Genomic DNA, 18,661 nt, shown 5'->3' on the forward strand with positions numbered 1-18,661 from the left:
CACGTGACCTCTGACGCGCTCTTCTGTCACGGCTAGTCAGAGCGGAAGCTGCAGACGGATCGCGGACAATATGGCACTGCATAATCGAGCAGGCCCACTAAATGGATCAAGGGAACACTCTTCGAATGTTTCGCTCAGTCCGAGTGTAAGAATCATGTGGCTGTCACTCACTAGGCATTCTCGTGGTTGCCGACGCAGGTCATGTACGGCACGTAGGCCGCCACCGGCTCAATTTGGCGCATGAACTCGTCCCCCACCCGGGCGTTGTCCTGGAAAAAAAACAACCGTCATCGTCGGAGCCAAAGAGGAACTCTCAATAATTACTATAAGCTAACAGCACCTTGACTGTGATGAACCTCGCGAAGCAGAGCATAACTTTTTTTATACAAACGAACAATTAACTCGCTGCTTACAATATCCGAAAACTGTATCTTGAAAACGATATAAGAGTACTTGACTGGCGCTTTATGGAAATCGAATTTTATCAAAGGCTAAAAAAACTGCTATAACACTGCACAGTTTTCTTCCGTTTTATTTCAGAATAGTTTGCTACTTGATGTAAAATTGTTAAAATTTCTCTCATTTAAAAGAACATCAAAGCAATCAGCTTTTTCTATCAAGCTTTATTGACCTTTCGGAGAGTTCACGCACTTCTTGTTGTATTGAATTGTGGCGTACAGTTTGTGCTTTTTAAATCACAATCAGAGCTTTTGTAGTTTTATGGTACTCACATTGGAATGAACATATGCATTTTCCGCTGTCACCAAATAGTAACATTTTCTAAGAGCATCGCGCACGAATATTAGGTAAACTGCCTTTAAACATTAAATAAAATACAGAATATTTTCTCTTGTTTCTGAACAAAGTGAAATATAATCCATATGCACGCAGAATGTTGGGCTCACTGAAGGAGCCACGGACACAGGATTCCTTCTGTGTACATGATGCTCTTCTTGAGAATTTTTTAATACATATACCTTGTAGCAAAGCCCCCAAAATAGTAGAAAGAATGTGCTATACTACAGCGCTGCATGTCCGTTTGAAGAAAGGCCACAGTGATGAGATTGGCCAAAGGAGGATTGCTTTGCCTCAATCAAGACAATGAATTCATGGGCTGGCTAAAGCGGAGGCATTCTTAGGAATGACTGATTAGAAAGAAGATGCCTACTCAATGATTTAGCTTAAGTACGGATGCGTCTGTGCAGCAACTACGGCCTTTCTCGAATCTCCTGCAGAATCATTCGGAATACCCCTGTCCGCGTCAGTCGTCCTCCCCAGAGACTACGGCAGCTGTTGTGAACGGTCATACTAGGCGAAGAAAAACAACAGTTTGAAGTAGCGATTACTCGAAGCTAATTGTAGCATAAGTCTCTTGCGTCAAAATATCGCAATGGCACCACTCGTCTTAAACCGCCTCGCTTACATCTCGCTTGCATCTTGCTGTTGGCTTTTTTCCCTGCAGTGAGCTTTGTAAATTGCTTACTGTCAATAGCGCTTACTTACTTACTTACTTATTTACTTACTTACTTACTTAATTACTTACTTACTTACTTACTTACTTACTTACTTACTTACTTACTTACTTACTAGTGAGGCCAACATTCAACATGCTTGCTGCATATTCGACCTGGGATAATCTTATTTAGCTAACACTATCAAGCCAATGTTACGCAACGCGCTTCATTGCCTTTGACCATTTATTCGCAATGAAACGGAGCTTGAAAACCAGCTGAATGTACAGTCGGTGTTCAGGACGCCTTCAAGTGCTCGTCTGCGTCTCTCGCGAGGAAGTGCGCTTGCTCTCACGCAACCCATTCGCGAGGATGGGTGAGAGGAGCTGTCGCGCGATCGCTCACGCGATACCGAATTGCGAGGAAGGGCAGGAGGCACAGTGGCGTACTTGTTCGTTCGTTCGATGGGCTTATTTGCTTACATTGACAATCATTGTGGATAGTTACTGCACAATATTTCTGTTTGCGAATGCGTGCTTCTCATGTTCTCAGTAAAATAAAGAAAGAAATAAGCCATTGAGAAAGACATGGTCCGCGTTGTAAACAACTCGTTCACAGCGCTTCAACCACGCCAGACGTAAGCTTATTTCATATAGCCTCCTAAGTAAATGACTGCATTTATGTGATTTTATAATGTATTTTAGCTCCATTGATATCATCAAACTTGCTGTGCATTTGCAGTTATGCTTGCTCTATTCTGGCAGATACCCTTTGATGTTGACGTTTGTACTGCATAAACCGGGTTGTCATTCTCTTCAAACAAACCTCTCTATTTTCTTTTTAATCGTGCTTCCTGTATTGTAGACTACCATTTATATGAATAACTAGCAAGAAATATTTTGAGAGGAGGAGGTGTGTAAGGTGACGGGAAAACCAGATATGGAAGGCGCCAAGAACATGTACTATTAAGATTGGGTTGCTAAATATTTTTGAAAGGGTACCCTGCTTGCTCTGTGTAGTTGGTATAAAACCAGGTACGAGGCTGTTTAGAGATGTATTGCCTATTGGCAATCTTGAAACATTGAAAATTATGATAAAAGGCGTACATTGTTTTCAATGGCGCTAAGCAGAGTGAGCCGCATGAATCGAACAGGTAAAGTTTATCGGTCGCATACAAAAAGTCCAGTCACGTGTAAGCGACCCCGGAAAACTGCGCGTGGTTACTAAAAAAAAATATGCAAAAACCATCGACGATGATCGCCAATGGAAGCGAATAGCCTGAGCGAAAGAATGAACGAACCAGCGAGTACCCTCTCCCTCTTTACCACCCCCCGCAACTCCGTTGTGCGAGAGCTTAATTAAGCGCAACAGAACCCCCTCACCGTCCACCCCCGACAAAGTGCCGCCAAATGTCCGTCCATGCTTCGTGTTCAACGCGCACACACAAAAGACGCTTGGGAGGCATATTGCGGCGAGAGGTCACGCATGACAGAAATGACCCAGTCACCGTGGTAGCGTCACGAGGAAAATAAATTCGAACCTCTGACATTATTTCAAGTGACCCTACTCGGTGCAGTGGAGAAAGAGCTTCGTGTATAGGATGATGTGAGAACTCGGGAGAAAGTATGACTCGCTTGCTCGGTGTCCTCAATCGCGATTTTAGAGGTGACAAAAGCTGTAAAAAAAGAAACATAAGCAGAAAAGGCGCACCTGCTTGCTGCGACACAGCACAAACTGTACACGAAACTACAAAAAAGAAGATGAAGACGCTGCTGCAAGTTGCCTATAGTTCATCATACGTTTCTACAAAGAATAATAGATGAAAGAAAGCGCCTCACCGAATCCATGTTGTAAGCGAAGTCACCTGGAGAAGAACACAGGATAGAAGAAATTATGAGGTCCAAGAAAAACCCAATAAGTAGAATAAAAACAGGAACAGCGCAACTCAGGAGGAGCGAGTAAACAGGAGAGAGTGCTGACTAGCACCCAAACGCTTTATTTGCAGAAGCAGCATATAAATACATCATAAAGGTAACATAAAGAATAGAAAGAGAAGGATAAGTCAGCCACGAGCGAGAGCGACGCAGAGCTGACACACGCGTCGCCACTTCTGAATATACAATATGCTTCAAAGATTTCCCGCGCACGCTTTTCACTATATCCGCCGACTATTTCGCACTTGTTAAAGATCGAGGTGCCACCACACGTCTTACAGTGCGCAGCTAGATGACTGTATGGGCTTCCTTTTAGTGAAGCGCCATGCTCGCGCAGGCGATCGTTAATGCATCTCCCCGTTTGCCCGATATAGCAACGTTTACAATCAAGCGGGATCTTATAGACGACCTGCGTTGTACAGTTAGCATAGCCTTGAACATGATTCTTACAGCAGCTTTTGCGCGCTACAGTATCCTCCCTATTGACTATTTTGCACAACCCTCTGTGATGTGTGTGGTGCGCGACATGGTGCGGTGGTCAGAACGGACAGAAGCAGACGACAAGGAGTGCGCGCGCCGAGGCGAATTCCGTGCTGGAGGAAAACGACGACGCCGAAGAGCGTCCGGCACGTGAACGCGCGGCGCAAAAAAAGAAAACAAGAGTAAAAATTGGAGGACGCTTAAGCTTCGCCTTCAAGGGTGGAACGCGACAGCGTTCCCGTCGACCCGCCAAGGGGTGTAAGACAATGGGCTACGGCGCAGCGATCACTTACGAGGCGCCCCGCATCGGACGCGGTGAGCGTCGAGCAACGCAGCGTTCGGCGCGGCAACGAAACGTGCGCCTGAGCAAGCGGAACGAACCAAAGAACTCGGTGTCTCGGAGGGGGAAACGATGCACGCCTGCCAAACGTAGTGATCGGCACGGGCAGAGAGATAGACTGATAGTGATCTAAAGAATGGAAGGACGTCTTGATTCTGCAACCCGTGAGGGAGCAAGGAGAAACGTCGTCAGGGGAGAGGGAGCCCGAGCCGCGAAGCGCCTCGCGCCTGTCCCCGCACAATCCCAATGCGCGTGTGGCGAGCCACCTGTCGGGGCAGCGCCGTACATTGACAGGAGGGGGTCTTCTGTGTTTGCCGCAAGATGGCTCTGCGTGTGCGGAAAGCGCAGAAGAAATGTAGCGGAAACGCACTTCGCTACTCGTGTAACTGCGACTTCTGTAAGTTACATGTTCATAATTACCGATATACACGGCAGTATAACTTCCTACGGCTCGTTTCTAAGGCTCTCACCGCATTCACTAGAGGCGCTTTTGTACCGCTTTGAAGCATCGAATTCGTGGTTGAGTGGTAGCGTCTCCGTCTCGCACTCCGGAGACCCTGGTTCGATTCCCACCCAGCCCATCTTGCAAGTTGTTTTTTATTCATGAAGTGCGTGCCGGGATTTATCGCTCACGGCCAACGCCGCGGACGCCGACGACACCGGCTTTTCTGCGATACGAGCTCCTTAACGCTGTCGCGTTAAAATGCCAACCAATTAGGAGAGACCACGGGGCGTCAGGCGGCCGATCGGAAAATGACTAATCGGCCAGAGCGGAAGGCGAGGCGCGCTGGCAGAAGGGGGAGACGCCGGGAGAGCTCCAGGAAGTGACGCGGGAGTTGAAGACGGGCCATCGGGTTCCGGACCCGAGCCACCAGGACTTCACCCGAACGGGGCCTCCTGCCAACCCGTTACTGTGCGTCGCCAGTCTACCCGAGCGTGCCGCCAGCTGCTCAAGGCCGGCGTGCTTCTGTGCCCGTGGGCAGGACGAGAGCAGTCGGGCTTACGGGCCCGAGTTCTACGCCCAGCTGCCCGGCCAGAAGGCCGCCCCCGTCTGTCGTACCGCCTGCTTTCTGAGGCCGGCGTTCGAGCTTCTGTGCCCGTGGGCAGGACGAGAGCGGGCGGGCTACGGGCCCGAGTTTCGCACACGCCCAGCTGCCCGGCCAAAACGCCGCCGCCGTGTGCTCTTGCCGCCAAGCCACCTACCTTCTAACTCCAAGCCAGAGCTGGCGTGCTCCGGTAGCCCGGTCAACCATCCTATACCCCGACCTTTGGTGAGACCGTCGCATCAACTTGTCGCCGCGTCTCCGCGTCAAGACTGTTATGCGTCCCTGGCGTCGTGGCAAGCCCGGACACGCGCACTAGTTAACGTCATACTAGCCCCAAGTGTGTTTTTACTGCCATGATGTCTGTTTGAGTGTTATTTTATGCTTTCTATTTCCTTCTATTTATTTCTATTTCGTTTCATTAAAAGTTTGTGTGTGTTTTCGAAACCAACGGCTTTGTCCTCAATTGGGTTCTCGGAGGCTCCGCCTAAGAGAACCGTCAGAACCTTTGAGTACAAGAACCCTGCATCACACCCTCTAAATTTATTAGGGACATTGCACACCACCCTCACTCATGCCTTGGCCGCAATTTTCATGTTATGGGAAAGACGGTGTACATAAGGAATGACGGCAATTCCTTATGTACGGTCATTAGAGCCCACTAATGACCGTTAAAGGTTTTTAGACATTGAGATTGTTTTTAAACCGCATCATGTGTGCTGGAGCTACTCGCTTCGTTCAAAGTACAATCATCTTCTCCCGTTTTCGTCTGCTCACTCCAAACTCGTAAAATGAGGCATCGCTAAGGCATGTCTGCGAGCTGCTTTGAAGCGCTCGTGCAAGCACTCTGTTGAACAGAGCTTTTCAGCGCAAGTCAACAGACTAACATCAGCAGGCTACCCGACCAGCGTTTTGTGCGGTGTTGCTGGTGACCCTGTAAAAGACAAAGAACGCCGAAAAACAAACTTTGCAGTCACCGCCTTCCAGATATAGGCTTGCCGTCATTCCTTATGTACGCCGTGTTTCCCATAACATTATGAAAATTGCGGCCAAGGCATGAGTGAGGGTTGTGTGCAATGCCCTAATAAACTGAGAAGGTTGTGCAAAATAGTCAATAGGGAGGATACTATCGCGCGCAAAAGCTGCTATAAAGATCACGTTCAAGGCTTTGCTAACTGTACAACGCAGGTCGTCAATGAAATTCCGCTTGATTGTGAACGTTGCTAAATCGGGCAAACGGGGAGGTGCATTAGTGATCGCCTGCACGAGCATGGCGCTTCACTAAAAGCAAGCCCGTACAGTCATCTAGCTGCGCACTGTAAGACGTGTGGTGGCACCCCGATCTTTAACAAGTGCGAAATAGTCGGCAGATATAGTGAAAAGCGTGCGCGGGAAATCTTTGAAGCATATTGTATATTCAGAAGTGGCGACGCGTGCGTCAGCTCTGCGTCCCTCTCGCTCTCAACAAAATAAATTGATTATCTTCGTGGCTGACTTATCCTTCTTATCCTTCTTTTTCGATTCTTTATGTTACCTTTATGATGTATTTATATGCTGCTTCTGCAAATAAAGCGTTTAGGTGCTAGTCAGCACTCTGTCCTGTTTAATCGCTCGTCCTGAGTCGCGCTGTTCCTGTTTTTATTCTAAAAATCAACCAACCAGCCAAATTGAACACACTGCTAATGCCCAATTAGTAGGTGATATGCTTGTGAATATATGCTGGGAAAACAGAGGGAAAACGGGAAATGGAAATTATAGACGATGAGCTTGTTCTCGTTTTGCTTATCGTCTTAAATACATATTGGTTACTCGTGACAAGCCACTCTCGTTCAGCTAACTCGTGCCAAGCCTTAAAGGAATCCGCGTGAGCGTTACGACTATGCAATAAACTTGCTCACTGTTCTCTTTAACGTTTTTCAAGCGTTTTCTTTATCACGAGCTCAGGTAATTAACAAGAAACAAGAAAATATTGAAGTATTGTGTCACAACAAAACACCTGGTCAGATGTATTTCAGAACCCATTCAGAAACATACAAATGATATCCAAATCCTTTTCAAACTTTGCTCTTCTTTCTTTACAGTCCGGAAAAGTTACTACTGAAGCTAGTATTATGGAAATAAATTATTTGGTTATTTTACAATGAAGGTGGTTCGTTGAATGTTTTGACATTGAAGCGATAAGACAAAATGGTTAATTACTTATTGTTCATTGTTTACTAAAGCTCATATTAAAGAAAAAGCACCTTGAGTCGCTGAATAGGACAATCAAAAGTGCTAAGCTACATACTCGCAACACGAACCTTGTTTTGTTACTTTATACTAGTTTGCTGAAAAACCCTGTGAATGCGAACGTGAAGGGTTGATACGCATCTTGAAGAAAATGCTTATTATGCCTAAAATAATTTAATTGTTGGTTGCTCAGGAATTAGTTGAAGGAACTAATTTGAAAACATGAACGCAAGAAATTTTACGGAGCAGGTGTTAAGCAAATCAATTTGTAGCCAATCCGGCTCAGTGATTCGAGTGTGGGTTGATTGCGCAATTCCGCGTTTATAAGTGCGCGGTTTTCACATGTTTATTGGTCACTGTTCCTGCTGAAGCACGGTCCTTCTTCAATCAGGCTGTCTCACGACATGGTAACAGAAGGCACGAACAGCACTTTCCTAAAATCTCATTCCCCGCATGATCTTGAGGGGACTGCATATTTGATGCCTTCAATTTTTATAATGTTGTAGCCTACCGAAACCCAGCATTTCGTTGCTCTTCGATAACACTCACACTTGCCCTCGTTCAGTCTTAATTTTGACACAGTTCTTGGCGAAGCGTGAGCTCCCGAGGCTGACCCATTCACCTTGTTCCCGAAATTCCGCCTCCGCTAAGTTTCTTGTTTTCGAAATTCAAACTGACACTCAAGGAAGGGCATTTCACTACGCTTGAGGGTGTGAAGAAATTCTTTGGGGCCGAGCGCAAAGGCACTCCAGGAATTAGGTTGAAACGAGTTATCGAGCCTGTGAAATTCTTTTATGCTATACCTGTTGGAGTCAAGCTGCAACTGTACTACTGTCTTGGTTACCTTCACTTTCATTATTGCATACTATTATAGGGAACGACTGTAGAAAGAAACATCTGACGGATGTTGAATATAGATGAATTGAAAACTCTAACATAAGGATGCTTACACTCAAAGAAAGAAATGCTGTACGTGGTTTTAAAATTATGTTTTTCCGGGACAGGACAAAAACACAATTTTTAGAACAGTCTACTCAACGTTCGAAACACATCTAAGGAAAAATCAATTTAATTACCCAATAATCACAATTGAGATAAGAAAGTTTCAGCAAAATATTTCAATGTCAGCACATCGCAAGATTTTCGACATAAACACTATGAGATTGATAAAACGAGAAGAAATTATGGCTGCCAAACACTTTCAGGTATTATTCCATGTATCTTAAACTTTCATCCAGAAATAAGTTTTCTAGTTAGGGAAAATTTAAACGTTAAAATTCCTTCAATGCGTTTAAATAGATCGCTATGAGAAGCGACAAAACACCGGTGATCCTTTAAGTCTTCTTTTCTCTTCAGTGAGCTAGTATAATTTCTTTATCTAGAATAAAATACTTTGGTTCTGTTAGCCTCGTGGTGGTCGGCATTTTTCGTGTCCGCGTCAGTTACGAAAAATGTTGGCCCGACCTGACATTGACTTTCGCTAGGCCCGGATGGCGAGTCAACTGTTATTGCCATAGCAATTGCACAGACAGTCCTGGCGCATTTTTGCCGTCAGCGCGGCGCGAAGTTCCCTGTAAAGTCCAAGGGCGATAAAACTCTAGCCGCACGTGGTGTGCTGTACGTGCAAGTAAAAGCACGCGAGGCAAGCCTGCCGCCGCGGCTCATCTGGCGTGTGCGAAGGAAGCAAGCGGAGAGCAAAAGCGCCATATTCCGTCGCACGAAAGGCCGTGGGGCGATGTGAGGGAGGGAGGGAGGGGGGGGGGGGCATAGTGGTCCGGATGCAAGGCCGCTATCTTGTACACGTTCGAAAAGCCGACGTTCGATTTCGCCTCACGCGGTTGGACTAGATTGGCCTAGGCCGCGATATCGGCGCAGCCTGGACAATCGCGCAAGGCGAAATCGTACGTCGGTTTTTCTAACGTGTACAAGATAGCCGCCCAACTGCGCATTTCGCAACAGGGCGCAAGGGGAACTGACAATAGCGGCTCAGTCTGGTGTCTCATATATAAAGGAAAGTGAGGAGGCAGCGCGGGAGGCAGAAGAGGCGGCTTGCACTCCGCCAACAAGTGCGTACTTTGCACGGCTACGCCAGGTCACGCGCGTCGTATCTTGAAAGGGAGCTGCAGACGGCTCACACCTTAGTGCAGTCTGTGTTCTCGACGCTCTTGCATTGAAGCGATATAGCGCACAAAAGTCACTTCGCTCGCTGGTGCTGCCGCACATGCTCACAGCGGCATTTTGACAGCGAGTGTCCGCGTTTGCTGAATGCGTTCATGTTTGCTTGTGCGCGCTGACACCGCACTTGTTAATTTAGTTAGGGAGCGAAAGTTTCCAATTTTTCGGAAACTATCCGTACTTCGTATTGCTGTCGACTAATTTGATATTGCAATCAATTATTTGCTTTTCGCACGGAACAGCGGCTTTTTGGTTATGTTGTTTATACATAGTTCATAATAAACGGCATTGCTGTAATGTATTGTAGCTTAACAGGTGTTACTTCTTTTTCTTAATGTTACGATGAGGTATAATGAAAACGTGTTTGATTTTCATCTAGTGCCTTGCAACACATCATTATGCAAATCATTCTGCAAATCACACGCTGCAACCTCATGTGCTTGACTTACCGAGGGAAAGCTTGAGCTTCTTCAGTTGCTGCAAAACACCTTAGCAGAACTTTCCCTGAATTTAGGGCACACTCTTAAAAGAAATTGTAATCTTTCGTTGCTAAAACTATTTAACGCATCAACACATACTTAGCAAACAGTGCAAATAACGAGACACAGATAACGGGCACACAACATAGGCGCTGACTTCCAACAAGTGTGTTTATTGCACCAGAGCGGAATTGTTACACACAGAGAAGCAAGAGTGAAAACATAAATGGCATGAAAAACATGAGAATGAACTAAGGCTGCAGATGTCCCGGTAAATGAACTCGCGCAATAAACGTACTTGTTGGAAATCAGCGCCTGTGTCGTGTGCATCTTTTCTGTGTCCCATTATTTGCACTATTTGCTAAGTATGTGTTCGTATCAACAAGCCCGGCTAGATACTATGTTTAAATTATAGAAATTTATCTGCCGTAACCACAGTCTAGTTATGAGGTACGTCGTGATGGAGGGCTTCCAAATTACTTTGACCACTTGATATTCTCTAATGTACACCCCACGCACGGTACACGAGCGTTTTTTCATGTCGCGTCAATCGAAATGTGGCTGCCGTGACCAGCATTTGATTCGGGGACCTCTTGCTCAAGCAGCACAACGCTATAGCCGATAATCACCACTTCTGACTTATATTTTTACACGCGTGCTTATTTATCCTTTTTCTGCTTTTCACCCACTGTCTACGTAAAGTTTTCTCTCAGTGCAAGACACGCCCGCAGGATTGGAGCTTACTGCAATGTTATCGATGGTTCGACACGTAGTTTGTTGTCAGCGAACCTTGCGTAATCTGATTATTTGTGCGACGCAAATTGTGTAGTACTTTCTGGAAGACACGCTGACACCAGCTATTACTCTGGAAGCTTCGACGAGTCAGGTATCAAAGCCGAAGCGCTCGACCCGCTGGTCATATTTCGACAATGACCGTCTGCGTTCGCCGCCATCGTTGTGCTGTGAGCGTAACTTGCTTTTGTGGGCACAGGTTAACCCAATAAAAGCTGCTATTCACATTTTTGCTACTGTGTTCTTCCCCGTCACTACTACGTGACATCTGTTGAAGGTGCTTGTGGTTTCATGTACCGGACTCCCCCGCAAAGCCACGATCCAAGCCCGCAACTTGAAGACCATACCAACCGTACCAAAGCCGCAGGCTTCAAAAGCTTCTGCTGGAGCACGTACCTGCCTAAGACGATCAAAAAGATCGTGGCCAAGTCTACAATCTTAATTGCAACCCCAGCCTCCTCCATCATGCTTCAACAGCCTAGGCAGCCCCAAACCTTCCCTGGCTCATCGTTTGAAGACCCCGAAAACTGGCTGGAAACGTACGATAGGGTAGGTGCATTCAACAACTGCAACTCCGACCGCAAGTTACGCTATGTTTACTTCTGCTTGGAAAACGCCGTCATGCTGTAGTGTGAGAACCATGAGTCCACCCTCACAACGTGAGATTTGTTCCGCAGCTCCTTCATGAAGACTTTCACAAGCGTCGTCCTCAACGAGGGAGCTGAAGCGGTACCTGAATCGCGTGCGCAACTCCCGAACGTGAACACTACGATGTACACAGAAGAAATGAACGGGCTGTTCCACCACGCCGACTCGGACATGTCTGAGGACAAGGAAATTCGCTTCCTGATGCTTGGTGTGAAGACAAGAGTTTTTCGGCGAATTGATTCACAATCCACCAAAGACCTTCGCAGAATTTCTAACGGAAGTTACGTGCATTGAGAAGACGCTGTACGTTCATACCGTGTAATACAGCCGCCAAGTGCTTTTACCCAATAGTGAAATTCAAGCACTTGCCTCCGACGAACTTCGAGAGACCATCAGAGCCGTTGTGCGCGAAGAACTGCGCAAGATGTTCCCTTCATACAGCCCGCAGTGGCTTCGATTGCTGACGTCGTGCGTGATTAGATCCTACAGTACATCGGAATCCTACTATCGCCACAGCCACAGACGGAAGCGATGACCTGTGCTGCCGTAGTCCGCCGTCACGTTCCCCCTCCGCGCCAACGCCAGGACCCGGTAACGCCGCAGTTCAGTCTTCCACCCCCACCGCCGCCAACATGCTAATCCATCACCCCGCGCAGTATTCCAAGGAAGACTGACGTTTGACCTGCCCCCGACCACCGTCCGCTCTGCTGTCACTGCAGAGGAGCTGGCCATGTCTCCCGCCGATGCCCATGCCATGACTTGAGTCTAGGAGGGTTCGCCGTGAATGCGCCGCACCAGAAGCAAGGTGAACAGCCTCGTCTTATCGCCGACTACGTCGTCACCAGTCACTGGTGCCCTCGATGACCGTCCTGCTCGCCGTTACCCGGCCGCTACCTGTACCCGCAACGTGGACCATGTACTAACGCAGCCCGCAGTCGCTCTGCAAGCCCATATCCGGAAAACTAAAAGCAGCAACCTATGAAGGTGCAGTTGCTGTTTGTCGAGCTGACAAAGATCTTCCGCCGCCGACGAAGACGCCGAAATGCCCGTCTCGCCGGCTTATCAAGACGATGCCATACCGACGAAACCTGCACGCAAAAAATACACCGAGAAATGAACACCTGATGACGTGAGGTTCGATCCACAGGTCAACATGACACAGCCCAGATCGGAAGCGAAAACCAAACTACAACGCAAGACAAAGAACAACCGACATAGACGTGCTTCTCAACGGTGACACATTCTGTTCACACAGCAGCTGTCTACTCCGCCAAAAGTGGATCCATTGCCTCCCAATCGCACCAAGTGAAGACTGCTTGCGAAGGCCCTCGAATCCAGACAGTCGGAGGACACCTAATAACACCTACCGGATTCTGCCTTGCAAGAATTACCGTTCGTGACCGACGCTACCCTGTCACCTTCGTTATCATTTAAAAGTGTTCTCGAACGTAATCCTCGGTATGGACAATATGAAGCGACATGGCGCAATCAACGACCTGAAGTCAAAGTCGATAACGCTATTCGAAAATCATGCGACAGCGCCAGAGAGCGCTAGCAGTCACCACGCTTTGAGTGTGCTCGGACATGAAGTTAGCATTCCGGCTCGCAACAGCATTGTAATTTCCCTCGGCACCAAAACACCCACAGATATGTAGAAGCCGTAATCGAGGACGACCACCGTGTATTGCTTGATCGTGAATTTGTTTCGCAAGAGGGACTTCTCGACTGCACGGAGTAAAAGATAAAGTGGTGCTGACCATATTCCACCAGGCGTTCAAGCACGTCAACAAGGGCACGACGATCGTACACCCCGAGGAAATTGTGGGAACCAGCAATGTGTTTGTTCACTTGAATTCTGCCGCATCTGCCCGACGACAATAGTTCCCGAAGCAGTCTTCGATGTAAATGCAAGGCTCCCCATGAGGAAGCAAAAACGAGCTCGAGCCTTCTTTTACGCTAGAGACTGTTTTTCTACGTCATCGAGGATTCGGCAAGCACCAGTTGCAGAACATGCCATACCAACAGAAGAATCCCCTCGACCACGCCAGAACCTTTAGCTAGTGCTGACGCAGAACGAGAAGCTATAAGGTCGACGAAATGCTGCACTACGACTTCATCGAGCCTTAGATAATCCCGCGGCCATCTCCGGTGGCTGTCGTGAAGAAAAATGATAGAACTGTACACTTCTGCGTCGATTACCACCGCTTCAACAAAACAGCGAAGTAGGACCGTCACGAGTATCCCATCCTCGTCGCCAGTGTCACTATCCACCCTGGTTCGTGAACAAGGGAGGGCTCGAGGCACCCTCCGTAGACGGACACTCCGCAGTGTGGTGGCGACGAACAATGACTGACCGGCGAGCAGTCGTGCTCGTCGTCGTTTATTGCGGTGCAGTGACCAGTGTTGCCTGCCGAGCTTAGCAGGCCACCGAGCCTGGCGGCGAACGAACATTATACCTGAGGGGGCGTCACGTGCTTGCTACACCCCCATACCCCCAGTTTGTTTGTTAAATAAAAGAAGCAAACGTCCATGTTAAATATACGAAGCTCTGCCTCCACACTAGCTGTGTCGACGGTGCCTGCTATCCAGGCGAGTAACGGTGCGGTGGCCTCCGCGGTCGAGTCATCCGCCTGGGCACCGGTGTTGACGGGTCGGGTGTGGCAACGCCCGGTGCTGCCTGAGCCAGCCTCGCTCCATCCGGAGGGTCCGTAGTCGTCGGCCTTGTGAGCGGTGCTGGGCTCGACACCGGTCCAGCGGGTGCTGCACCACTGGCAACGGTTGCCGCATCCAAAGTGGCTGGTGCTCCGCTGGAAGCGACTGGTGCTGCCGCTAGTCCTCCTGCGGGCTGGAACTCAGAAGTGGCAGTGGAGGTTGCTAGCCAGGTCCCGAAGTGAGGCCTGACATGGTCGGCGTGTCTGTGCCACACGACCCCGTCTGGCATGCGGACAGGCAGCGATGAAGCGCTGGCAGGAGACACCACCTGTCCGGCAGACCAGGATGGGCCATGACGGAAGTTCCTGGCGAAAACTGGAGCTCCCGACTCTGGCAGAGGCCCGGGACGGCACCCTTGGTCAGCAGCCAGCTTCTGCTTCAGAAGCTGGCTGCTTCATAGCTGCTGCAAAAGCACTGTGGATCGGAGGTCCGGATGCAAAACGTCCAAGCGTGTCTTGACCATCCGACCAGCAGGAGCTCACAGGGGCAGGGCCAGTGACATCGTGGGACGTAGTCCGGTAATGAAATAGTATCCGGGCAATCTGCGTCCAGAAATCCCCAGTCTGGCTCTTCTTGAGATTGTCTTTGATGGTTTGCACCACCCACTCAGCTGCACCATTTGAAGCAGGGTGGTACGGCGGAACCATCATCCGGCGGATTGCGTTCATCGTCAGCCAGGCCAGGTACTTTGTGCTGGCGAAAGCAGGCCCATTCTCGGACACGATGACATCCGGCAACCCCTGGGCGGCGAAGACCTGCCGTAGCGCTGCAATGGTGGCGCCTGCTGATGACAGGTAAATGCAGATGACAGTGGTGACAGGTAAAACCTCCACCCAATTTGAAAAGGCGTCCACAACCACCAGGAAGTAATGGCCCTTGAAGGGTCCCCCAAAACCACATGTAGGCGGGCCCAGGGTCTCTGTGGGAACGGCCAGGGGGTGGTTTCCACATGACGCGAGGCTCGCTGATGCTCCTGGCAGATTTGGCAGCTCTGCACCACATGCAGGCTGGCTTCCGGGTACTCTGGCAGACGAACACCCAGTGCATGAATCCAGTTTCGGCCCAGCAGCGTCGGCGACGACCCCTTCGTTAAGTAAAGGGGAAGCGTTGCCTCCCTGTCGCCAAAACGAACGCTGACCTGTGCCTGACCCTGGACCTGGGAAAGTTGCCCGGAGGAGCTGCGCAGCATCACGCCCGAAGCCTCGACGGACACGCCGGGAAACGTACGCATGAAGAGTTTCCCGGCCATTACTGACAAGCTGGCCCCTGAGTCCAGCTCCATGGAAATGGGGTGCCCGCAAATTTCGACGGTCAGCATGTATGGCGGCACAGACGACGGTACGAAGGCTGTGCCACATGCCGAAAATCGGCGGGTCCTCGGCCACGACGTGGAGCCTGGCCGCGGGAGAACTTGCGCCTGCAGCCGTACGCCCCCGCCGCGTACGTTTGCGACGGCTGCCCTGGCCGCGGGCTTGTGTGGTACCTGGGCTTGAATCTGGCTGCTGCTGCCGTTTGCTGTTCGACCTCCCCCTTCGGCATACACGTGCCTGGAGCCCAGTTTTCCCGCACGTAAAGTATTGTGCTTGAGAGAAATGACACTGTGAGGGGGAGTGGGCACCACCACAGCGACCGCAGGTACTGCCCTTTGTCGCCAACTCGTTGACCACCGCTTCCGCCGACGGTGAGCCAGTCGCACGGGAAATCTCGCCGGCGTCCTTGGCAGCAGCTTCCATTGCCAGCGCTGCCTTCACGGCGTCGTCCAGTGAGGGGTCGGGAAGCTCCAGGATTCGCGTCTGCATGGCGGGGTTGTTGATTCCGCAGACGAAACGGTCCCGGAGCAGCGAGTCCAGTTGGTCCCCGAAGGCGCCGGCACTCCCTAACCCTCGTAGCGCAGCAACGAACTGCCCGAGGGTCTCTCCTTCCCGGCGGCTCCGGTTGTTGAAGCGGAAACGTCAATAGTGTGGACGGTTCTGGGTGGAAACGCGAGCGCAGTATGGCGATCAGCTCACCCAGCGTCTTAAAGTGCGGCGTGGCTGGCTTGAGAAGGTCGAGCAAGAGGCTGAAGACGCGGGCCCCGGAGCTGGCCAGGAAAATGTCCCGCTGTTCGGCATCGGGTGTGTCGTTTGCCCGGAAGAACACGTGGACTACTCCTCGCAAATTTGCCGGGCGGACCCATCTCCCTCGAACGGCTCGAGCCTTCCGTAGCGGCATGGCGACAGCAACGGGGGCGGTGTTTCGCCGCTTGCGGTGGCGTGGGATGATCCGCGGGTACTTGTGGCCATCTTTGTCGCCAGTGTCACGAGTATCCCATCCTCGTCGCCAGTGTCACTGTTCACCCGGGTTCGTTAACAAGGGAGGGCTCGAGGCACCCTCCATTAGACGGACCCTCCGTAGCGTGGTAGTGCTGAACGATGACTGACCGCCGAGGCGTTTATTGCGGTGCGGTGACCAATGTTGCCCGCCGAGCTTAGCAGGCCACCGAGCCTGGCGGCGAACGAACATTATGCCTGAGGGGTGTCACATGCTTGCTACAGGACGTACACCCCCTCCCGCGGATGGACTACGTGTAAAACCGACTCTGCAGTCGACAGATCTCAAGACTGATTATTGACTAAGTGAAGTCGCCGATAGCGATCAAGCCCTCGTTTATCTCTGCAGATTGCCTCTAGAGTACAAGGTTACGCTATTTGGATTTTTTCTGCTCCCGAAACGTTCCAGCATGTGATGGACGCAGTCTTAGCAGGATGGAAGTGGTAGACTAGCCTCCCCTGCTTGGATGACGTTGAAGTTTTTGCACGAATTTTGAAGATACCTGAGGCGGCTTCAGACAGTACATGGGGCGATGAAGGCATCTGGACTTATGCTGAAGCCGGGAAAGTGCAGCTTCTTTTACGAGGAATCATTACTCGTACGCCTTGTCATCAGCAAGCCCGGAATCCGTCACGAACAGTAGAAGACAGTTTCCATCGCTAAGTTCCCACAGCCAATTGACAAAATAGCGGTGCGCAGATTCCTTGGTCTATGGGCCTATTACAAGCGCTTTGTAATAGACTTTTCAGGCATTTCGGAACCATTAAGTCATCTCATGAAAGCCGACGTCAACTTTAAATGGAATACACTGCAATATGACGCATCTGAGGAGCTTAAAGGACGGCTGCAGTCAGTGCCGGTGAATTACACATAGACGAAGACGCCGAGACGAAAACACACAACGACGCGAGTAGTATATGCCTCGGTGCCGTGCTAGATAAAAGGTTGGACGGACTTGAAAGTATGATAATTTAGCCTTGCGGGTCACTCTTAAAAGGGGAAGCGAATTGTTCTGCGGCTGAAAAATTGCGCCTTGTGATCTTTTGGGCTATGGCGAAATTTCGGCCGTATATATGCGGCAGATACTTCAAAGTGGTAAGCGGAAGGCTTAAGGGATCCATCAGGACCCCTAGCACGATGCAGTCTCCGATTCAAGGAATTAGATATCGCCGTGTTGCATAAGTCTGGGAGGGAGAATTCTGACGCCGACTGCCTGTCATCATCATCATCATCGTGTTTACGTCCACTGCAGGACAAAGGCCTCTCCCATACTTCTCCAACCACCCCAGTCATGTACTAATTGTGGCCATGTTGTCCTTGCAAACTTCTTATTCTCGTCCGCCCACCTAACTTTCTGCCGCCCCCTGCTACGCTTCCCTTCCCTTGTAATCCAGTCCGTAACCCTTAATGACCATTGGTTATTTTCCCTCCTAATGACATGTCCTGCGCATGCCCGTTTCTTTTTCTTGATTTCAACTAAGATAGCTTTAACTCGCGTTTGTTCTCACACTCTCAACGTTACACCCATCATTCTGCTTACATTAGCTCGTTGCATCGCTGTAAATTTAAGTAGAACCCTTATCGTAAGCCTCCAGCTTTCTGCCCCGTACGTAAGTACTAGCAATACACAGCTGTTATAAACTTTTCTCTTGAGGGATAATGGCAACCTGCTGTTCATGATCTGAGAATGCCTGCCAAACGCACCCTAGCACATTCTTATTTTTCAGATTATTTCAGTCTGATGATCCGGATCCGCTGTCACTACCTGCCCTAAGTAAATGTATTCCCTTACCACTTCCTGTGCCTCGCTACCTATCGTAAACTGCTGCTCTCTTCCGAGACTGTTAAACATTACTTTAGTTTTCTGCAGATTAACTTTTAGACCCACCCTTCTGCTTCGCCTGCCCAGGTCAGTGAGCATGCATTGCAATTGGTCCCCTGAGTTAATAAGCAAGGCAATATCATCAGCGAATCGCATGTTAGTAAGGTATTCTCCATTAACTCTTATCCCCAATTCTTCCCAATCCAGGTGTCTGAATACCTCCTGTAAACACGCTGTGAATAGCAC

The 18,661-nt window shown here is 49.6% G+C and overlaps 1 protein-coding gene across 4 annotated transcripts in view; it reads right to left on the reverse strand.

Moving 5' to 3' along the window:
• LOC142580118 (acid phosphatase type 7) overlaps positions 1-18,661 on the reverse strand; it is a 229,898-nt gene that overhangs the window by 120,158 nt on the left and 91,079 nt on the right. For all 4 annotated transcript variants that reach the window (XM_075690940.1, XM_075690938.1, XM_075690939.1 and 1 more), the window contains exons 4-5: positions 3,290-3,315; positions 172-269 (exon numbers count right to left, since the gene is read on the reverse strand). In XM_075690940.1, coding sequence (XP_075547055.1) covers positions 172-269; positions 3,290-3,315 — 124 coding nt within the window. The remainder of the gene's footprint in view (positions 1-171; positions 270-3,289; positions 3,316-18,661) is intronic.

The sequence above is a fragment of the Dermacentor variabilis genome, chromosome 4, assembly GCF_050947875.1.
Source record: "Dermacentor variabilis isolate Ectoservices chromosome 4, ASM5094787v1, whole genome shotgun sequence".
Taxonomy (NCBI): domain Eukaryota; kingdom Metazoa; phylum Arthropoda; class Arachnida; order Ixodida; family Ixodidae; genus Dermacentor; species Dermacentor variabilis.